The 24,803-nt window shown below is 34.3% G+C and overlaps 1 protein-coding gene across 8 annotated transcripts in view; it reads left to right on the plus strand.

Moving 5' to 3' along the window:
• Window positions 1-24,803, plus strand: part of GRIK2 (glutamate ionotropic receptor kainate type subunit 2) — a 659,372-nt gene that overhangs the window by 615,290 nt on the left and 19,279 nt on the right. For all 8 annotated transcript variants that reach the window (XM_034670902.1, XM_034670905.1, XM_034670899.1 and 5 more), the window contains one exon: window positions 7,336-7,561. In XM_034670902.1, the coding sequence (XP_034526793.1) occupies window positions 7,336-7,561 (226 nt within the window). The remainder of the gene's footprint in view (window positions 1-7,335; window positions 7,562-24,803) is intronic.

Raw genomic sequence — 24,803 nt, forward strand, 5'->3', positions numbered from 1 at the left:
GTGGGGCTAGATCCCATAACGCTGGGATCACGCCCTGAGGCGCCCCCTACCTGTTGATTTTAACCTCAAAGTTCCTATAGTCTCTTTTACTTTGAAAATGTTCAACACTTTTCTATCTTATTAAAAATAAATCTAGCCAAGGCTTCTTGTTTTATCCTTACACAATACATCTTAGAGTATTAATATAATTCCACATGTGTTTAATATAAATATTTTGAAATCAAAGGTCAAGCTAATTGCAGTGTTTTAAATCCATTCTACTTGAGATTCACTTTATTAGAAACTTTGCATTAGTAATTGTCTTTCGTTCTCTGGCTTTTTAAACCTCTCTTTTCTCCTGAAACCTCCCCACTGGCATTTAAACACACTTCAATCTCTTTCATCCTGGAAAATCTTACTTAAACCAAAAATGTTCTTCTATCTACTGCCATGGATCTCCTATTCTTCAGAGTCCTACTAATTGATNTCTCTTTCATCCTGGAAAATCTTACTTAAACCAAAAATGTTCTTCTATCTACTGCCATGGATCTCCTATTCTTCAGAGTCCTACTTATTGAGATAGATAGATAGATAGATAGATGATAGATAGATAGATAGATAGATAGATAGATAGATAGATAGATGATAGATAGATGATAGATAGATAGATAGATAGATGATAGATAGATAATAGATAGATAGATAGATGATAGATAGATAGATAGATAGATAGATATAGATATATAGATAGATAGATCTATATCCATATATTTCTTTTTTGGCACTTACTGGCTCATTAACTTTCTCCAAATCCTTCCTTAATCCACATCTTTGTGACTTCTAAGCACTTCACTCCACTAAATTAGCTCTTCCTAAAATTACTAAGGAACTCTCTCTTCCCAAGTCCAAAGAATATTATTCAGTTCTCATTGTATACTTTTTTTTTTTTTTGGCAAATCACTGCAGGTGAACATTTGTTCACTAAACATCTTCTTGCCTTGACTTCTGCAGCACCACCATTTCCATATTTTCTTTCTTAATCTTTGTTCACTTTTTTGTGTGTCTCGTTTGCCGGCTCAGTTTTTCTCTGCCAACCACTGAAATTCAAAATTGCATTAAGTTTGATCCTGGGGTTCTTCTTTGATCTTCTTTCCTCATCTATCCACTACTTTGTCTTGTATATCCAAGAGGACTCCAGAATCTATACCTTTAGCCCTTACCTTTCCCCTGTACTTCAGACTTTGATATCTAACTTCACATAACAGACCTATTTAGATGTTTCTTAGGTACCTCCACCCTACTAGATATAACCTTTTCCCTGAACCTTGTTTTTTTCTTTCTCAGTTTAAAGCAGAAACCAATGAGTCATTCTATCTAAACCTCTTCTCACTTCCTATAGTTTAATAATGACCAAGCCTTAGCCATAACACACACACACACACACACACACACACACCTTGAAGTCTTAGTTTTCTCCTTATCTCCAACACCACTTCCCTAGTGCAAGCACTGTTTCCCACCTAAATTGCTGCTGTGTGTTCCTCAGAGCTGTGGTGGGGGACCATAGCCATCTGTATTTGTTAATTGGTCTTACCCAAAGGAAAAATAAACTTTTAGTGCCTTCATGACAGGAGGTAGTTTTATAACTTAAAGTGCCCACATAAATTAAGCTCTTTTCTTCCCAGAGAGGCTGGATGGTAGAGGTGCTTCTCTTCTTTGATGATTATATTTCAAGGATGGCTCCTGGGTCCTTGAGAAAGATGGTCCTGGACTACAAAGCTGATGAGAGGCTTGTAAAAAGATTTGCATCTGAAAGATGCAAAAAAAGAATTTACAATTATGTATTTTCTAAAGTGAATAATCTAAGGAAAAGGAGAGAAGGGACCTCAGTGGTTAGATCATCTGGTTTCTGGAAAGGCCAGGGTAAAAGTGAGGTAAGGGGCCTGGACACAGGAAGAAGCTCATCTAAAGTTGAGAAAGCTGAGAGAAATAGCAAGGTCAACTTGGTCACTCCTTATCTATTTCTCTGTCATCTTCTAGTACCATATTCTTTGACTCTATGTGCCCCAGCCAAAGGGTACTTCCTTCAATTATGTCGCCCAACAAATTCATGTCCAAGGTGACATTTCTTAACTGCTTTTCCCCCTGTCTAGAAAGTTCTTCACCTCTCATTATGTAGTTGACATGGACTCAGTCTTTATTTATTTTTTTAAGAATAATATTTTTTATTATATTATGTTAGTCACCATACAGTACATCCCTAGTTTTTGATGTAAAGTTCCATGATTAGTTAATTAATTGTTTTCATTTATGCAGTGTCTTTTACCTCTCTGAAGACATTTATTCCATTTTGCTTTTTTCTTTATATTTCGTGTTAGGGGCTCCCTTCAAATATCTGGTTATCTTTGGCTGTTTGATGATATATAACAGACTCTAAAAGGCTCACTGGAAGCGCTGGGCGCTTGCTCAAGGCTGGAAAACTGTGAGCTTTGCTACCGGGTGATGTGTGGGATCAATTTTGTTGGGAATCCGTGATATGTGTCTTTACATGGAATTGATGTAGTATGATGATTAAGAATATGAATTAGGTAGCTAATCTGTCCATTTTGATTCCTGGTTTTGCCACATGAATTTGGGCAAATTATTAACCTTTCTGTGTTTTGGTTTCCTCATCTGTAGGTGGCAGAAAAGATACTTATCACCGAATAGAAATCTTATAAAATTAATATGATTTAATATTTATAAATAATTTAGAATAATGTCTCACACATGCTGAACTTTATCTGTGTTAAGTACTCATCATCATCTGTTTGGTGCAGTTCAGTTTTGCTTGGAAAAAACCTTTCATTGTCTCTACTGAAGGGATTCTGAGGAGCAGGACAGAAACAGGGCTGACTGGCCTCAACATTGATTATAGACTCCCACTTAGTTCTTCTGGTTTCAATATGGCCTTCCCTGGCTCACCTGTGTCCAGTGCGCTCTTGTTTCGTAGCCAGAGAATAAAACCTCTAATCTTCTGCTTGGGTGGGATGGAGCACTCACTATGATGCTCGGAGAAAGAAAGAGCATCAAGGATCTAACTTTTTAAAAGACATTCTTTCAATAAATTTTACTTTTGTTAGATCTTTGACCCTTTGGCTTTGAGAGGGATAAAGAAATGCCAATCTCTGAAAATTTTGTGGGCAGGAGAGGGTTCTGAAGGTTACTTAACTGAGTTACAATTCACCTATCTGCCTTCCAGCTTCCCAAATTTTGTTTCTATTGTACATTGTCCCATTCTGTTTCGCCTTGTGGTCTCATACCATGGCAGAGAATGCATACTCAAAGATGGTATTCAACTTGCCAACTCTGCCACAGTTCTTGGTCTTTTTTTTTTTAGGAAAATTAACATATAAGCATTTGGTGGTAGGTTCTCTTTTTAAAAAATGATTGGAATTATAAAAATAACTCACTATTGCAAAGTGTGCTTACATGTAGCGTCTTATTTGATCCTCACAAAAAATACTGGGAAGTTGGCAAGATATTTGACTATTAAGCAAACTGAAATTCAAAGGTATTAAGTGGCTTGCATAAGAACATAGATTCCATTAGTAAGAGATTAACAGCTAGTCATCATTACTTCTGACTCGGCCAACATTATCAGGTCTATATATTAAGTAATAGGTAATCAATTATTTCTGAATGGTCAGGATTATAGAGAGAAAAAGCATCCTAAGCTTCATATTCAGGCTATGAGTTTGCNAGATAGAGACAGCCAGAGAGAGAGGGAACACAAGCAGGGGGAGTGGGAGAGGAAGAAGCAGGCTCATAGCAGAGGAGCCTGATGTGGGGCTCGATCCCATAACACTGGTATCACGCCCTGAGCCGAAGGCAGACGCTTAACTGCTGTGCCACCCAGGCGCCCCGGTAATCAATTATTTCTGAATGGTCAGGATTATAGAGAGAAAAAGCATCCTAAGCTTCATATTCAGACTATGAGTTTGTNATGAGTTTGCTCAGATCCTTTGTTCAAATACTGTGTAAGTTGTCTTAGCTTCTTTGAATTTGAGGGTTTCGGTGAAATTCTTGTCGTGCAGATCTTTTTGTTTTTAAATCTGATGCACTGGATTCTTTTCACTACTAAATATAATAGATGTAATAGGATTGCCAGAAGATGATAAAGATTATTCAGTCTTTTCAACTTTCTGTAGAAATGGGTAAGAATTGAATGGCATCTCCCCACCACCACACACACAGAGCCCACAGAGGCAGTGAAAATTTTCAATGATATCTCTTTATAGCCATAAATGGGAGGTGCAAAGAAGATACTGTGCTAAATCGGAAATTGAGGTCAAAGAATGACAACAAATCAAGCAAACAAGCCACATAGATTAGGTGTGACCAGCAGAGAGTCAATATTTCTAAATTGAAATATTTCTTATTTGGGTTTTTTATTTTTATTAAGAGAAACAAAACAATTTGGGTGACTATTCTATCTAAACCTATTCTACAGTTTTAAGAATAATAGAAATATTTATATCTTCTGCAGGTAGGAAAGATGAGTGAAGCTGTACAAAAATCATGAGCAATAGATTTCTGAAAAATCAGAAGTAAATCAGTAGGAGATACTTGTGCAGCAGTGGAAGATTGGAAATGATTAGTTTCAAAATGAATATCAATAGTAATTCCAGGAAGTACTTTTAGAAATAAAATACCAGTGCAGGAAAGCATTCAAAGAATTTTATATGAAAATACATTTTGTAAAATCCTTATTTCATCAATTAAAGTCATAGATTAGATATTTCAAATGTAAAATAATTCTACTTTCACATTAATTTAAAATTAAAATATATATCTGTAAAGGATAGATTAGGATTAGTTTTTAATTTCTTGGTTTTCAGTTGTTAAAAATGTTTGATCTGTTTACACAGCAACGTATTAGTAATGGATATGTTATTTTACTGTTAAAAATGTAATTCTCTTTTTTAAATTTCTTGTGACAGTCTTTAAATTAGAAAATACTACTACTAATACAAAATTTTTATAATATACAATATTATGAAATTCATATAACAAAATATTATAAAAAGAAAAAGACATAAATATGTATCATTTTATATATATATAGACATATTTAAATGATTAGTGTCATTGTAAATATTCTGTTCCCCCCTCTTTGAGATAAAAATACTAGTGTTCAAGTTTTATTTAAATCAACTTTTATCAATGAATGGAATGTGTTATCAGAAATTGGAAATCATGTAACTAAAGCAATAAAACATCAATTGTTAATGTTTTTATAACTGAAACAAAGGAGAGAATTTAGGCAATTTATGGCCAATGCAAAGTTAAAAATAACTTTTTGTACACTTTCTTTTCTCTCTGCTTGGTTTTGGCCTCGGAGAGTATGCCCATGTTATGTTATTACACTATCGCTCTCTGCTGGGAAACAAACTGAGGGCTTCGGTGCTGGGGGGTGGGTGGAATGGGATAGGCTGGTGATGGGTATTAAGGAGGGCACGTATTGCCTGGTGCACTGGGTGTTATACGCAAGTAATGAATCATGGAACTTTACATCAAAAACTAGGAATGTACTGTATGGTGACTAAAATAATATAATAAAAAAAATATTATTAAAAAAATCCTAAAAAAAAAGAGTTACATTTTAAATTGTCAACTGATGAGTGTGTAGTTTTGATGACATACATCAATTATTATTTATGGGATTGTATATCTATCTATTATCAGCCACAGATTTACTAAATCAAAAACTATTTCCAATATAATTTTTTTATGTGAAAGCTCCTTAACCTGCAGGTGAGATTTAATTTTGATTTTATTTTGTACTTAGGCCTCTCTTAATGCAAAGCCTTGGGAAATAAGTTCTTTACCTTTGAAAGGAAGCAAATTTATTCTGGCTATCCTTATTATGTTACTGATTTGGAAAGTCAAATGAGTCTATGCAAAATCTCACTATTGGTCTTAATTATTCCAATAAGAGTTTCATCATAACCTTAAATAGTCCTTTCATTTTTCTTTTCTATTTCCAACATATGATTATTTCACTTTAAAATAATTGACATGCCACCATAGCTTTTCACATTTGTAATCTTATCAATTCTAGCTGCTGTCTTTCAAACTTTGAGCCGCTGGCCTTTTAGCATGCTTTAGTGGTTCACTGGAGAGCAAAGGTTTGCATTTCTACCCTCTCTTAGCCCTAATGCTATACTTGTTTTTAGAAAGCACTCATTGTATGTTTAGGTTTTTTTCCTCCAGTAAATGTAAGGTTTTTCTTCTATCATCTTTGAAATGGTGTCTGAATTTTTTTAATACTATTGTGCACCTGCCTTTCAGTGGAAGGAGTGGTAATATCTCATTTATGACCTGGTACATGTAGGACTAAATACATGGTTAAGCTGTAAAAAGGTTGTACATCTATTCATTTGAAAACAGTTTTAACTTTTTCTGCCCGTGCAACCAATATGGTGACTATCCTCCGAATGCTTATAGCTTCAGCATTATTTTTTTGTATTTGCATAAGAATTTAACTAGGGTAAGGGTTTACAAATGAGCTTTTCATAAGCAGATGCTAAACTTTTCCATGGTTATGTTTTTACCAGTGCCTTCTGAACAAAACCCATTTCTTTCTTTCACTAATGAATCCTAGTGAAGCCTTACTGAGAATTTCAGGTGGACATAAAAACTATTCAATGTTAATGGTCCAGGAATTTTTTGTTAGTTAGTAGATCTGAATGATAGACTTCCTATTGTCCTGAGGCAGGCTGAAAGAGGTTCTGTGGTGTCCAGATTGTGTCCCAGTGGAAATTTTTATTTGTAACAAATTCCTTTATTTGTTCAGCCTCTATCTTTGTGTGTACCCGGAGGATAATCTGAGATCAGTCTTTTAGTCAATCATACTGGGAAAAGCAAAAACAAGCAAACAAAAACTCAAGGTTTTGCAGTGTCAGTTGGTGTCCAGTGTCTTCCAAATTTGATGTTATAGTTATGTTGAAAGATAAAATCATACAGATGAGATACTCATGTGAGATACAGGCACAGAAGTTCCTCCTATTAATCTTGTTATTTTTTCTTTATTTATTCCCTTCTATGATTTACTAGCTATGCGTTTTTGAACATTATGTTATTTTTGATATGTTTGTTGAATAAGTCAGTGTTATACCTGGAAATATGAGATGAGGAATTGCTACGAGACACTTTTTTATACAGATTTTTATTTCTTTGTGTAGATATTACGATTATTAGTAAGACAATTATAAGGTAGTATGAGTAAATGAAATACAGTCAATTCCATCTAAATATTATAGGAACACATGGAAACTAAGGAATATCTTTCTTACCTATTTTATTTTTTCCTAGAAATCAAAAATATCTACGTATGACAAAATGTGGGCCTTTATGAGTAGCAGGAGGCAGTCAGTCCTCGTCAAAAGTAATGAAGAAGGAATTCAGAGAGTCCTCACCTCTGATTATGCTTTCCTAATGGAGTCAACAACCATTGAGTTTGTTACCCAGCGGAATTGTAACCTGACACAGATTGGCGGCCTTATAGACTCCAAAGGTTATGGCGTTGGCACCCCCATGGGTAGGTTTTATGTCAGTCACTGGTTCTTTGTTCATTAATCTTAGTTGCTGTGAGAAGGAGGAAAACCAGTGCCTCCATATGCCATGAGGAATTCTGTTTTTAACAAATCTATCTTGTTATGTCCTGTTACCGTATAAAATCAGGAAGCAATTTGGACATCTGCTTCTAAATAGGTAAGTAACAAAAGAAAAATTGATTTCTACCAAAATGGTCAGTAGACATTTCTACTATATCGATGTTGAAAAAACCCACAACATCACTGTAAAAGACCGTCTCAATTCTATATTTAAAAAATATTTTATGAATAAAAGTTTCTGCATTTTGTTTTTTACAGATTTGTGGCTTTTGAGTATAGTATTTGATTTAGAGAGTGAATTAAAAGAATGAGCCACAAATGGTTCATTGGTTTCTGTGGATATATGTTTTACTGTTTTATTTTAGAGAAGTATTTGTTTTATTTAAGAGAAATAGCAGACTGTTTACTAATAACATACCTAGAATATTTGACACCGGGATTAATTATTTTTAACATCCTTTCTCTTTCATATGACAAAATTATTTTCAATAATAATCATGAAATGAAATAAAGGATAAAAAAAAGAAGTAAAGAGAAAAAGGATAATAATTGCCAGAAGAGACTATGAAAATTTTGATTTATTGAACTTCACATATGTGCATAATATATATGAATATGTATATATATATATTCATATGACAAGTGTATTCATACATAACGTTACAGTACCCATGTACATGTGGTGGGCATAATAATGGCTCCCCCCAAATGTCCACAGACTAATCCCCAAAATATGTGAATATGTTACCTTATATTACAAAAGGGACTTTGAAAATGTAATTAAGTATCTTGAGATGGGGAGATTATCCTGGATTAACTAGGTGGGTCCTTGTAAGAAGGAGGAACAAGGGTTAGGGTCATAGTCAACGAGGCATGATGATGGAAGAAGTGAAAAGAAGAGTGTCTTAATCCATTCGGGTACCTATAACAAAATACCAGAGATGGGGTGGCACATAAATGGCAGAAATTTATTTTTCACACTCCTGTAAACTGGAAGTCCATGATCTAAGTGCCAGCCAACTCCCTGTCTGGTGAGACCTGCTTCCTGTTATAGACAGCTGTCTTCTCACTGTGTCTTCACAATGGCAGAATGGTCAGGGATCTCTCTGGAGTCCCTTTTATAAAAGCACGAATTTCATTCATGAGGGCACCATCTAATGACTAATCACCTCCCAAGGGCCCCACCTCCAAATACCGTCATACTGAAGATTAGGCTTCGGTATAGGAATTTGGGTGGTCACAAACATTCAGACCATGGTGTTGGGGAGTTGAGAGGAGAAAGAGACTGAGAGAGATTTGAAAATGCTACCTACTGAACTGAATGTGGAAGAAAGGACCACAAGCCAAGGAACACAGATGACCTTTAGGAGTTAGTTTAGAATGCAGGGAAAAAATTATTTCCTAGAGGTCAAAGAAGGAATGCAGCCTTGCAGACATATCACTTTTAGAACTTCTGACATTCAGAACTATTAGATAATTCATTTGTGTTGTGTGAAGCCACTAAATTTGTGGTGATTTTTTTTCTTTTAGATTTCATTTCTTTATTAGAGAGAGAGAGAGCGTGCAAGAGCAGGGGGATGGGGGGGGTAGAGGGAGAGGGAGAAGAAGGCTCCCCACTGAGCAGGGAGCCAGATGCAGGGCTCAATCCCAGGACCCTGGGATCAGGACCTGAGCTGAAGGCAGGCTTAACCATCTGAACCACCCAGGCACCCTGACATATTAATATATTTATATAGTAGACCTAAATAATGATTCCACAGTCACTATAGAAGTGAAAACAAGCAGACAAAAAACCCTGAATTCTTACTCCCAGTTATGCAAATGTAGCTGAGATCACATTTGTTGCGGGGGGAGGGTAAATTATATAATGGAAATTCTCCAAATTAGTTTCCAAGTAGAATACAATGTTTATTAAAGAATAAGAAATGAAATGTATGTTAATTCAAAGTTTAATAAAAGTTGGGTTATTAAATGTTTAATAAGTGGGTTATTAAATTAGATGCACAGAAGATATTTTTGAGGTGGACTATTTTATTTTTGACATGTTTGACTTGCTGATGTGTGGTAATAGTTGATGTTATTGCTGTTTTTAAATTCTACACACAAAATGAACCCCTTTATTGCCTGAACCAGGGAAAAACCTCTCAAATCCTTGCTGTTGTTGTGCCAATGTATGTATTAATTCAGAAGTTTTATAATTAACTCTAATATATGATAAATATTTATTAATTATTGAGTTCATAATTACTACTTGAGGAGCAAAGTTTTTGTTGGTGGAGTGCTCAAACTGTGGCATTTGCTGTGGTTAGGTCTGGTATGATTCTTTCCCTCAGTAAGAATTGCATAATGAACTCAGAAACTTCATGAGTTCATGTACCATTTATTTGGAATTTGTGAGGAGTGTCTTCTTTGTCATTTTTTCAAGTATATTTTACTCATTTATGAGTTGGAGTATAACCAAATTTATATTTTGGACGATAGACTGATAATGTGCTATTAGAAAGTATCATCATTTGCAACGACCTTGCAATTCCCTAGAAGGTATTATGCTAAGTGAAGTAAGTCAGACAGAGTAAGACAAACACTGTGTGATTTCACTTATATGTAGAATCTAAAAAACAAAATGAAGAAGGAAAACAAAACAGAAATAGACTCATAGATACAGGAAACAAACTGTTGCTTACCACAGAAGAGAGGGGTAGAAGGGCAGGTGGACTAGGTGAAGGGAATTAAGAAATACTTACAGTAATAAAATAAATGTCCTGAAGATGTAATGTACAGCATAGGGAATCTGGTCAATAATTGTAATATCTTTGTATGGTGACAGATGATAACTAGACTTAACATGGAGATCATTTTATAATGTATAAAAATATTGAATCACTATGATGTACAGCTAATGCTAATAGGATATTGTATGTCTATTATACTTCAATTAAAAAAGAGAAACTGTCATCGTGTAGTATTATGCACAATGATATTCTAGATTTAGCCTTGTCATTCATTGTAATCTTGGACAAGTCACATAAAAGTTATGACTTATAGATTTCTTTTTTTTAATTACTAAAATTAGAAGGTTATAGGAAAACCTAAGGTCTATTTAATTTAAACTTACAATAATTTTTCTGAATGTGCTTGGCAAACTCTGAGAGTTTGTTCTAAATTGGGCTAGGAACTACATGGAGAAATATGGTTAGCTAATGTCTTAGAACAAATTTTAAAAATTGAGCAAACTCTGCACTTATGAGGGGTGGGAGCAGTGACTTGTTAGTCTCCCATTGCCTTATAGTTTCATCTGGAAAGAGCTGGAACAAATAAATGCATTCTTTAATTTTGTCTCTGAAAGGACTGAGATTCTCATATGCCCTTACCATCTTTTGCCAGTTTACATTAGCTGGATGAGGGCATAGATCTCTGTTTCTTCATTTTTGGAAGCCTACACAACAGCATCTATGTTCTGTGGACCCTCTAGTATTTGTTGAGCACATGAATTCTACATCTGAAAATATGATGACGCAGTAAGATTTATAAACAGAGAAAACACATAACTTTTAGAGCTAATAATAAATATGGCATCTTATATTATTAAATGTGATGACCTCATCAAACAAGGTTGAGTAATCCAGGGTAATGAGAAGTAAGATTTGAGGAGGATGTGTGAGAACTTTGTAGTATAGCACAGGTATTTTATTTTATTATTATTTTTCTGTTACAAGTTTTTATTTAAGTTCTAGTTAGTTAACATATAGTGTAGTATTGGTTTCAGGAATTGAATTTAGTGATTCATCACATACATATGATACCCAGTGCTCATCACAAGTGCCCTCCGTAAGGCCCATCATCCATCTACCCGATCTCCCACCCATCTCCTCTCCATCCACCCTCAGGTTTTTCTCTATAGTTAAGACTCTCTTATGGTTTGTTTCCCTCTCTTTTTTTGTCCCCCTTCTCCTATGCTCATCTGTTTTGTTTCTTAAATTCCACATATGAGTGAATTCATATATTTCTTTCACTAACAGACTTGTTTTGCTTAGCATATCATACTCTAATTCCATCTGTCATTGCAAATGGCAAATTTCGTTCTTTTTGATGGCTGAGTAATTTTCCATTGTGTATATATATCACCTCTTCTTTATCCATTCATCAATCGATCAATGTTTGGGCTCTTTCCATAATTTGACTATTGTTGATAATGCTGCTAAAAAATATCGGGGTGCATATGTCCCTTCAAATCAGTATTTTTATATTCTTTGGGTAAATACCTAGTAATGCAATTGATGGATCATAGGGTAGTTCTATTTTTAATTTTTTGAGGGACCTCCATACTCTTTTCCACAGTGGCTGCACCAGTTTGCATTCCCACCAACAGTGTAAGAAGGTTCCCCTTTCTCCACATCCTGTCAATACCTGTTGTTTCTTGTGTTGCTGATTTTAGCCATTCTGACTGGTTTGAGGTGATATCTCATTGTAATTTTGATTTGTATTTCCCTGATGATCAGTGATGTTGAGCATCTTTTCATGTGTTTGTTGGTCATTTGTATGTCTTCTTTGGAAAAATATCTATTCACGTCTTCTGCCCATTTCTTAGCAGGATTATTTGGTTTTTGGTTGTTGAGTTAGCGAATGTCTTTACAGATTTTGGATACTCACCCTTTATCAGATATGTCATTTGAAAATATTTTCTCCCATCTGTAGGTTGCCTTTTAATTTTGTTGAATGTTTCCTTCACTGTGCAGAAGCTTTAGCACAGGTGTTTTAATGATAGTCACATAATAGCACTCATAATTTCAAAATTTCTTAATAATTTTGATTTCTACTTAATATAAAACCTTAAACTTGAGGTTTTTTGTTTGTTGTCTTGTTTGTTTTGTAAATACAATGTACTAGTGTACCAGAAATGTTCTGCTCATACTCTCATTTTGAGGAAATGCTTATTAAAAATAAATCAAAATGGTATTTTATACAAATCTCAAAACCCACTGTGTTATTTCAGGTTTGAAAACTATTTAAAAAAGAAAGATAATAGTTGAATCAGTTCTAAGGAAGCTCTCTGTTATAGTTTATTGAAACATACAAAAAAAATTTTCAACCCCTCCGTACCCCTGACACTCTTTACTAGAGGCTTATAAATAAAATATAAAACAATTCAAAATATTAATAGATATATGAGCTATATATTTAATGTAACTTTTTAAATTCAGGAAAATAGCACTTAGAATTTCTATTTCCTCTAATTTTAAGTTTATCTTATGGATAAGATGAAAGAACAAAACAAATAAAACTGTAAGCCTTAGGATGTAGATTTTTTTTCTTTTATCTGTTCAGCTTAGCTGACCAGATCAACTCTTGTCCTTCTGAAGAAAGCTGAGTTATTGTGGAAAATATTGATATTGGCAAAGGCAATGCATGAGATATCATGTTGTATTATATCTAAGTGGACTCATTTTCTGTAGTGTGTGGATTAGTGGGGTATAATAGTATATTAATGTTTTCATTGAAATAATTTTTTTAAATTAGGCAATAGCACATGATAAATTTCTAACTCTTATAAGGACATTCTTGGAATTTGAATGTAATATTATCAGTACATAGGTATAAAAATTCAAAAAATCTGAAAAATACTATGACACAGCAAAACGACAGACCAAGAGGATTTTAGCACATTCTCCTTTATTTTCACTGTCAAATATTAATTTAAATTTATTAAATTTCATTATCATTAGGTTATTTAATGCACGGAGTATATATTTTATTTTTATCCTAATTCTGAATGAGGTAGATTTGAAAACAATAATGTAAAGGAATAATAGTCAAATCACTCACCTGCAGGTGTTGCAATATATAGTTTGTTTTTTATTTTTATCCTAATTCTGAATGAGGTAGATTTGAAAACAATAATGTAAAGGAATAATAGTCAAATCACTCACCTGCAGGTGTTGCAATATATAGTTTGTTTTTCTTATTCAGATAAATTTTCTTCTCTTTGACATGATAATGTTAAGTTCTTTAGCGAATTATATTTTATTCATTCATAACATGGCATGAAATTAAAATAATTTTGAGACTCAGTACTTTATGAGTGAGTCTTAACTCACTTATATAACTTCATCAGAGAAGTATAATCTAGAAAGAGGCATCTCATACTTCACTCCCTTAAATACTTTACTTCTGAGGAAAAGTTTCCAGGCAGTAATTTATGATTCGCTGTCATTACCTCTACTAGAAATACGGTTTCATGAATTATTTATATTTATTTAGTCATTAATAAACACAAGGATGTGTAACTCTAGTACTTGAATGAGATTCTGACTTCCCGTAAACTTTCAACCAATATCATAAACTGCATTTTTAACTAGTTAATTAGCATTTGCCTTTTATGTCATCATTGTTCAAGCATATTGAAGATTATTTTTAGTACATCATATTTACTTAATTCCAAAATTTTGTTTGATTACAAACCAAAAAAAAAAAAAATGCATTCAGGTGTGAAAAAAATGTTATTTGAGGCTCTTGTTCTTTTTTACAGCAAGAGTTAATGAGATGAATATATTCACAGCAGAGCAATATGGGCTCAAGTCTGGAAATTCAGATCAGTACCAGAAATTCCCCAGGATTTCGAGTTTAAATTCTGGAGGAGCCATAATCCGTAGTGAAAATTTCATCTTTACTAATACTGTAAATGCAATTAAAGAGAGGAAGTCCCTTTACTTTTATTGTTGTTCAGATTGTCAGACAATCTCACAGAGGCACATGTGGTTAAGTACAGGAGGTTAAAACAGAAAATGTCTCCTTTGGCATGGGAAATCATAAGTGTTTCAAAAATTATATATATGCACCTTTACCACCCAAAGTCCATGCAGTCCCTTGTTAGTTTGCTAGGCCTCCTCCAGTGTGACTCATCTAGGGGCCTGCCATCACCATTCATCATTCTGAGTGTGATGAGAACTGCCCAAAGTGTGCTGTGAAATCGCTGAATGACTCCAATATAAGCTATTTAATTAGGGAAGCTCTGTTTACACAAAAATACTTTACTGGAGCAGTCAACAATGATGTGAAGGTAAATGCTAAATAAGCATAAGCTGGTTTAATTAAGCTCAGGGTGACATTCTATCCCTCTCAGTTTTCCTGACTGCAGCAATGTTATTTCAACGTGATATTTACTGTATGGTAGATTTTTGAAGTTGTAGGTGTTCTTACTCTTAACTGAACTTCCTATTTCATTCAAAGGAATTTAAAAAAAAGAAAAAACAACAACTCTAGATGGGGTAAAGCATAAAAGGAAATCGCTGCAGTTTTCATTAGGGAATATTTAAAATGTGTGAGCAGTTGCAGTCTCTTGCCTTTTAATTCACCATAGGTGATAATCTATTTATCTGAAAGGGGAGCATTTCTCCTTAATGGCATTTTCTACTGCATTACCTCCCTTTTTACTGCCCAGACTAAAAGCCTTCTTGGCTTCTCTCTTTCGAATGTTGAGTGCACATTGCACTTCGAGGACTAGGCAGACTCAGTGGTCCATGAGCTGGTAGGAAAGCAGCAGTCTAGAAAAAATCCATTATGGCCAGTTGGGGTTATTTGGCTTTGCTGTGTTCAGTTTGGTAGAAATATTGTAAAGTGACTGAAGGGAATCATTAAAACTATTTCTATTTTTAACAATGAGCTAGTGGCATGCTTCATTTGTTAGTTCCTCATGATTTTAATAACATACATGAAATATGTGTCAGCTGAGAAGGGGATGGAGGGATTGTGTTCATGTCTGTTCCTATTGTTGATGTTAAAATTTTCTATAATATCATTTGTTCCCATTTTACTTGTTGGGTTAAATCAATAGTAAGTTTCTTCCAGTCAGTGAATAATTATTTCTGTAAAGGAAATGCAAATTAACTTAGTCATATAATCATACAACCTACTGACATATATGTAATACATGAAGAATATAAAACAGAAATATAAAAATGAAGTAGAGATTAATGTAAAGTGGATGTGTTTATCATGATTTTTAATACTAAGGTTAGATTTAAAGATCATTTTTTTAAAGATTTATTTATTTTTGAGAGAGAGAGAGTAGGGAAGGGCAGAGGGAGAGAATATTTAGGCAGACTCCCTGCTGAGCAGGTGTTCCAATGTAGCCCAATGCAGAATCCCGCGACCCATGAGATCATGATCTGAGCCTAAATCTAGAGTCGGATGCTTAACCAATTGAGCCACCCAGGAGCCCCTAAAGATAATTTTATCACACACAAAATTACTATATACATTTTATTTCTGTCATATTTGTTTATTTAATTATAAATGTTAGGATATACTCTTATTTCATAATAGGATTTTAATGTTACCTTTACAAGCTGTTTTATATTATATTTTATGTTAATGAATACAAAGTAGCAGTAGTCCTATTAAAGATTCTCAAGTAACATTTATCTCCTTATGATGCTGTTATACATAATTAGCCTAAAGCAAAAACTGTTGCAGTAGGTTGTACCACTGAATCTTTATGGTAGAAGTAGACCACCTTGACAGGTGAACAATGTGAAATTTCTTTCTTCACTTCTCTATTCTAATGTTAAATGCATGAGATCTCACTGCTTCTTTATTTCTTGTTCTTTGATGACACGAGAGAAATAGAATTGATACTAGGGGAGGCATGTTGTTTGTTTAAGGCAGATGCCAGTGTTTATAAAAATAGAAATCAGTATGAGAAGCATGTTTTTTTCCCCTGTTATGCTCACCATCCATTTCTAGAATTCCCAATTCATCATTAATAAGTACTGTAATATTCATCATTATAGATGCATAAAATTGCTGGCCTTCAGTTCTTCAGCTTTACTGAAATGAATGAATACATTTGTCTTCATTAGTTGAACATAATGCACAAAAATTGATGCAAATTATTCATCTTTCTGCAGGTCAAACCTTCCATTAAAATGCATTCTATTTTTTTCATTGCATAAGCAGTATAATTTTAATGTTGGTGAAGTGATTTTGCAAGGCTAAATCAAGATCTAATAATTTTCAGATCCTGAATTAAACAAAAAAAAAGTCAAATTATGCTTGTAGAAGTTGTATATTCCTGGCATATTGTTAAAGTCTAGATTTCACGTCGCTGAAAACAGATGAGGGTCTCAGTCAGCTGCGCCTGCTCCACAGACATCATCAATAGACTCCGCATGCTAGAATCTCGGAAGCTTCCAGAGGGAATTTGACGATTTATAAGCACCAGCATGAGCAGTCCTCATTAATATTGTAAATGCTGACCAAATGGTGCCCAAACAATGCATAAATGGATAATTTTCATGAAAACAGAGTTAGTTCTGATAGATTTTATATGCAAACATTAGATCATTTCATTCATTTAGTGTCTTATGCTGATTAGTTCAAGGCCATGGGTTCAAACTCTATTATAGATTAGTTAGCCAGATTGACTATGCCAGATTGTTATCCTTTGGTTAGTAGGACTAAGTAAGATCAATGAATCACTCTTATTAGAAAAAGAAAAAGTCGAAGCACAGAGGTAAAATGTGTAAATACTAAATTCCAAAGATGACTGCCTTGCATTTTCTGGCCCTCATGTGAAAAGCACACTGAATAGAATGTGTGGCCTTTGTAGTCAGAAGACTTATGTACAAATCCTCATTTCACCTGAGCGTTGCAGGTGTCTTGGCTGAAGTTATTGAGCCTTTCTGAGACTCAGCATCCTTATCTGTAAACAGGGGGAATCATGTCTACACAATTGGGTTGTAATAAGGATTAAACATATTATATTTATAGTATTTGCATCAGAACACATGTACCACAGAGAATTACAAAGGATGCATCTGTGGTTTTTAAGTTATTAGTATCTTATCTTTTTGCCCTCTATTCTTTATATATTCAGACATATTGAATATATTGTAGATAAGGCAGATTGTTAATATGACCCATTCCTAACCAATTAGAAATGTTTTTCAGAGTGCCTGGATGGCTCAGTTGGTTAAGCATGTGACTCTTCTCTTCAGATCAGGTCATGATCTCATGGGTCATGGGATCGAGCTAGGGTTTTACCATCACTTAATCAGTATACTGTATTTAGTTAACCATCATTTTGGGGGAAGAAGGTGATTGATAAAGATGAGGCAGTTCCAACTGTAGAACATTATATAGATAAGTAAAATGAAGTTTTTCCTTCTCCAAACATTTCCTGAACTGAATCCCGAGATATTTTCAGAGAAGATTATCTCAGAAAACATTTATTCTTCCTTAGTATTTGCTTAATCTGTTAGAAACTTTATTACTCTTCAACCTGTTTGGCTCTGTAAAATAATGAACACAAAATATAGATATGAATCATCCCCTTCCTTAAGGAGACAAATGTGAAAAAAAACAAATTTAACACCAAATGGGAAATATACAACATGGACAGGTGGTCTGTTATATAATGCAGAGACCCAGTGGGCAGTTTGCAGTGAGGAGAAAGCAATCAGGCCAAATTGAAAACAGACTTGAGCTCTGCCTTAAAGGATATGTACTTACTGTCTTCCAAAAGTTATCTTCTCTCTCTCAATTTTGTTTTTTTTTCTTAAAGATGTATTTATTTATCTTAGAGAGAAAGGGATAACACATGCGTGAGTGGGAAGAGGGACAGAGGGAGAGAATCTTCAAACAGACTCCCTGCTGAGTGCAGAGCCTGACCCAGGGCTCAATTCCGCGACTCATGAGATCATGACCTGAGCCAAAACAAAGTCAGATGCTTAACTGACTGGGCCACCCAGGCATCCCCCAGTTTTGGGGTTCTTGATGATTAACTACAATGATGACTTTATTTAAAATGGTGCAACTTTTTTGCAAATTTGTTCATTATAGTTTGATATTACATTTGGAATGAAAACAGCAAAGTTAGGAAAATATTCCTGACATTTCCATTCTTACCACATTCAAATGATTACTATGCAGATGAAAAATTGTAAGGAAGGCAGGCTTTCTAGGATAAAACCCTTTCTGTTTTCATACTTAGTGTCAGAATTTCATGATTTAATACTCAGGGAAGAAACATGACTACAAATTTACTTCACCAGCTATTTTTATTTATTTATTTATTTATTTATTTTTAAAGATTTTATTTATTTATTCATTTGACAGAGATAGAGACGGCCAGCGAGAGAGAGAACACAAGGGGGGAGTAGGAGAGGAAGAAGCAGGCTCATAACGGAAGAGCCTGATGTGGGGCTCGATCCCACAACGCCGGGATCACGCCCTGAGCCGAAGGCAGACGCTTAACCAGTGTGCCACCCAGGCGCCCCAGCTACTTTTAAATAATATATATGAAAGGTGTCAGATCCAGTGAAAATAGTTTACTTTTTCATTATATGCTGATGTTTGCCTTATTCTTTTCACATAAGTTAGAGAATATTCAGAATATGAATAAAAGGCAACTGGTTAAAACTCATACTGTATAATTTGAATTTTGTATTGATACAGTTTGTGCGTCTCATATAAGCATCTCCTTTTGTGATCTTAAATACTGAATATTCTCCTGAGGATTCCTCAAATATTCCTTCAAATATAATACATTTACATTGCTTTTCTACGGAGGTCATGAAGACATTGCATTTTGAGGTCTACAACAGAGGAAAAAAATACAACCTCTATCCAACTTAAGCTAGTTATTGATTTTGAATCTAAGTACTTAACTTTAAAATTTACTATATCCACAACATCCTTGGTGGTACATCCACTTGATATCTATATATTGTATTTGCTCTGTAAATCCATATAGTCTCTGCCTTACAGTTTTTCACTTTTCCTTTCTCATTTCTACATTAACGATGCATTTATCTTTGGCTTCATTCCATCATGTCCCTGATATCTTCTACCTAGTTCTATGTTCTATTTCTAGAAGAAAGAACTAAGTGGGTGTGGGATGCTTTCACTATCATTTTTCTTTCCCATATATACCTTCCAAAAACAAGAATGTGATAGAAATAAAATAAAAGTAGGCAAAAGGCAACCAAAGGGAGTTATTTTCCCAACCCTTATTTTCAAAGTAATGCAACCCTTTTGTGTACTGACTCAGCATACTTAGTTCCATCTGTTACAGGGTTCTATAATATTGTGTTTTTTATTATAATGATCCTCATATTTGTAAAAAGTTATCCAATGTGTGCATTTTTTTTTGCACTGAAAGCTCTAGAAGGGTAGGGCTCATGTGACATTGTTCATCATTATGTGTCTAGAATCTAGCACTTGTGCCAAGTAATATTTGTGTGTGTCATATAGTAAAGAAAAAACACAACAACAAAACATGATTCAGACATGGTCCTTGCCCCCAGGGCATTCATAGCATCATCTAGGAAGGAAAGAAGTATGGAAAACATTAGAATATGATGCACCAAATTCTGTTTTAGAGTATCTGCAATGTGCTATGGCACCAAAAAAGAGGGATCCTGTATATATCTATGGTAGTCAAGAAAAAGTGTGCAGATATAGAGGATGAGCAGAAGTTTGTCTGAATGAGAGGGAGTTCAACCAGAAAGTTGGAGGAAGTGTGAAAATGGGGCCCTCCAGGATATGAGAGGTACAACTAGTGTGTATTGCTAGCAGGTTAGGCATAAGGAGAAGAGATAAAATCAGAAAAGAAGCCTGTGATAGATTGAAGAAAGGGATTGCATGACAACTTTTGGAGTGGAGATTTTATTCTATGGCTCTAGAGCACCACTGAAAAATTTTAAACAAGGAAATCATGTTCCTAGATTTCCAGTGTGGAAAGATTACAAGGTATCATGGAGAATGGATCACCTTTATCTGTCATTTACTATTCTGTGATTAAAATGTTGATAATTTGTTTTCAAGATAAGATTATTCTTCTTCTATTTCTGTGATTCTCATTAATGGACTCCTTATGGTCCTATCAAATTGAAGGCTTTGATGGGATACCTTCAAAAGAAAATGCAAAGAGGGAAACAGTAACCAATTTAGGTGTCGTCTAACAGGAAGTGTGAAATGGGCCCCATGAAAGTGTTTAGTTGCTACATATATTGAAAGCTTCATTTGAAATAAATGTATTATAATTATCAGATATAGATTAAAGATCTAGACATAGTTTGGGTTCAAAAGAAATTACTAAAGATAACACTACAAACATGAATGACCAATTATTTAGTAATTAATACATTCTTTTATTTATGCATGTGTTCGTTCAACAAATATGGTGTCCTTACTCTGTTCCAAGTGTTATACCAACAAAGCAGATAAAACCCCTGTCCTTATGGAATTTATAACTTGTTAGGGTCAATGGGCATTAACCAATCACAGAAGTTATTTTTTTTTCACCTCCCAGAAGTTATTTTTTAGTTACAAACTGAGACAAGTTCTAAGAGAAAATGAACAATGATGCTGTGGTATTGTATAACAACATTATTGACTCAATAAAACATAAAACTGGAAATACAGCAATATAAAACTGAATCTAAAATGTAAATGTAATATTTGTCTTAGCACTTCTTAAAAACAAATATGGGAGGGAAAGTGTCCTTTGAGATAATAAAACCCATCTTCTGCTGAGACAAAGGCTCTAAGAGAATGTGATTTAGCTCCATCTTTTTTGGAAGATTTTATCATGGAAAGAATGGTAAAAAGAGATACAGCTCTAAAAGCACCTGAAATTTATTGCGCATTTATGGCACCTGGCACTGATCTCAGCGTAGGAAGCAGGAAGCCAGTTCATAAAATTTAACATTGCCAGCAGCACTGTAATTTAAGAATGGAAGTTGAGGGTTCCAGCAGACATCCTCAACTTTTGGGCTAACCAGTCTTTTTCTTATTAAGGCAATGACAAAAGGAAACTGCCAACTGGTGATTAAATGAAAGAACTGCATAAGAATTTATAAACTTATTTGTTGCCCTAACTTATTCTAGGTGGTCAATACTAGAAGTGCGAAATAAGTCTGTTTATGTACTCATTCTACTAAATTTAACAAGTGCCTGAGAAGCTATCCAATATCAGAAGCTCTACTCTGACTTATTTTGGCTATATCATAATTGATATATTACAATTGATTCAATATTTCAATCAAAAAAACATTTGTTGAATGTTTGCTGTGTGATGGCCACTGTGCTAGATGGTGGATGAAATAAGGTGAATAAGGAATGGTTGATTACCAATAAGTGACAAGTAGCCTGGCATTAGGCCAACACTTAAAGGGCTTCAAGTTTTTGAGTATATGCCTTAGAAACATTGATCAGATAAAACTCTTTCAAAGAAGAGGAATAATTCAGGAATGATTAAAGTTCTTTGGGTCAAGTCCTTGAAATAATATATGCTTAGTGATTCGAGTATTGTCTCACACCCACAAGACATGTACATAACCATATTACAGAAAGTACACAATATCTTGGAGTAATGACCAGCTAGAAGAAATCTAAAATTATGAGTAATCCACTTCATTCATAGAAATATCTTCCCAGACTCAGAGAAAACAGCTACTAAGATGTTACCTAATTCTGTGTCATTCATAGCACATAATATTATCATGATGACCTGGATAACTACAAAATATAAAACAAAAGAAACTGAAGTCCTCTAGCAAGTGGAAAAGGTTGGTCATTATGAAAAACAGCAGTACTTAGCCAGCCCCTGAGAACATTTAACAAAATGTTTGAAAGATTTGAGTGCAATTAGGAAGAACGAAAACTGTGTACTTCCCCCCAAAATTGTTTATTTAATCAATTTGATATACAAATATACTTAAATAACTCATATAACTCTTGATCCCCAAAAGTATCTTATAAAGAGACTTGAAAGTCAGGTGTAGAGACATGTTTTAAGGTGAGCAGTGTAATGTGAATTTTTATGAGCTGATGTTTCATGAGGCATATTGAGCAATAAATGAAAAAGAACATACAAAAAAGAAAATGCAACTTAATGAGCTGTGGTGTAATGATGTGTAAATTCAAAGACAGGGAGGAAGATTTCTAAGCAGGGACAAGCAGAAAGATCTAATAAGGAACAACATATTTTTGACAGAGTACTGATGTAATAAGAGTAGTAGTTATTGGGGCCCCTGGGTGACTCAAATGGCTCAGATGGTTAAGCATCTGCCTTCGGCTCAGGTCATGATCTCCAGGTCCTGGGATCAAGCCCCAAGTTGGGCTCCCTGCTCAGTGGGGAGTCTGCTTCTCCCTCTCCCCCTCCCACCCCCATTCATGCTCTTTCTCTCTCTCAAATGAAAAAATAAAATCTTTAAAAAAAGAGTAGTAATAATTGTTCTCTAAGGCAGTACTTCTCAAATTGAAGTTAAAATAATTGAAGAGGACATTAGTAGATGTGCAGGGGAAAATTTTTTCCTTAAAGATAATTTAATCATTTTAAACAATTTTTTGATACTTTTTTCCTTTTTTTAATGGGTAGATGGAAGCCTGTGTTTTGCTACTGTATAATGTGAATTTATAAAAGATGTATTTGTTATGGAGCATTCTTCAATCTTATCTGACCAAGGAATCCTTTAAAAATGAATCATAGATGTACATTTACCAAAAAAAAGAAGTCTGTGGGGGAAAATCCAGTTTGGGAAATATTGTTGTAATGAGTTTTAGAACAAGACATTTATAGAAAGCAAAGGTAATCCTGCTTCTGACCTATGTAATTGATTAAAGCATACAGAAGCCTGATTTGAAAGTAAAGAAACTTTTGGCTGGATGGATAGGAGATTGCCAGTATATGGATAATGTAATTTTAGCATATTTCACTAAAGCATGTCAAGTGTTAGACAACCTGATGTGCAACCTTTAAAGAAAAGCTATTTATCAATCAGTTTGCCTCTCCCAAGAATTTCACATAACGCTGACTTCACTTGTTTTATCATTTCTATACTATCTGGATGTTCTGAAATAGGAGAAGGAAATATTGGCACATACTTAAAACTGCGAGCTTATAAAGAAAATGAAAAGGACAATCAAATGAGCAAATCAATAAATTGTGTATCAGTTTAGAACCGAGTATATATAATAACATGTGGCTTTCATCCTACAAGTAAGAAATTTGGAATGGTAAAAAAGAAGGCAAGGAGGAAGTGTAGGGAAGAGAGGAGAAAGACAAGGAAAGGAAGGGGTGCAGGGAAGAGAAAGGAAGGAAAAGAATGAAAGGACACAATAAGAGAGGGCAAGAAGAACTAAAACAGGAACGTATGAGAAAGAGAGGAAGAAAGGCAAAGGAATGGAAGAGCCATAAGGGAGGAAGGAGGAGGGAAGGAAGGAAGGAAGGAAGGAAGGAAGGAAGGAAGGAAGGAAGGAAGGAAGGAATCAACTCAATTTACCAAGCCCAGCAAGTTAGCTCTGAAATACTTAGTGAGATTTGTATTGTTTATAATAATCACAGTTTATTTTCCTAAGGAGCTTTTAATCTATCTGTTGGGAGGGATGTTAATGAAATTATAATTTTATGTAAAGTTATTTGATCAAAATTTAACATTTAGGGACATTTAGAGACCATAATTCTTTTATTGAGGAACTTCTGAATAGGTGCATTTCTAGTTTTTATTTATGCCCATGCGTACACTATTACTATGTACCACTTGAAACTGTCTCTATGCCTCCCCCATGCTCATTTTGAGCCCCAGATCTTAGGCATCTGACATATGATGAGGCTTCAGATAATAATCATGTTTTGTTTGCTTCTTTTTTCTTTCTTTCCTTTCTTTCTTCCTTCCTTTTCCATCTGGTAAATGGGGTTTTTGGCAACTTGTAAAAAAAAATTTAAACATAATAGTCCCTTTCTGTCAGTATGGACTATGTGTTTAAATAAACAAAGAAAATCTCATTGTGAGCAAGAATATAAAAGAACCAATACTCAGAGATGGCATAGTGAAAATCAAAAGGCTGAATTCAGCTCTACGAGGTATTTGGCATATCCTGCATGGTTTTTTTTTCAAAAAATGTTTTATTTGCCAACATTTTAAGTAGTGAATGTTAGACAATGTTTCATGCATTCTCACAAAAATTTCTCTACTGTGGATGTTGCAATTTTTCAGATATTTTTGTCTAAAGTGCTTCTTCACTCATAGGGCTATCTCTCTGTCCCTTAAGCATTTGAGGATTGACTTTTAGGTACAATAGTATGTGTTATAATAGACATATTTACAATTTCCTAAGTATTGCTTTAATCAATCTTAGAGTCCTCCTGCGAAAATACGCATC

This window comes from Ailuropoda melanoleuca, chromosome 10 (assembly GCF_002007445.2).
Source record: "Ailuropoda melanoleuca isolate Jingjing chromosome 10, ASM200744v2, whole genome shotgun sequence".
Lineage (NCBI taxonomy): Eukaryota > Metazoa > Chordata > Mammalia > Carnivora > Ursidae > Ailuropoda > Ailuropoda melanoleuca.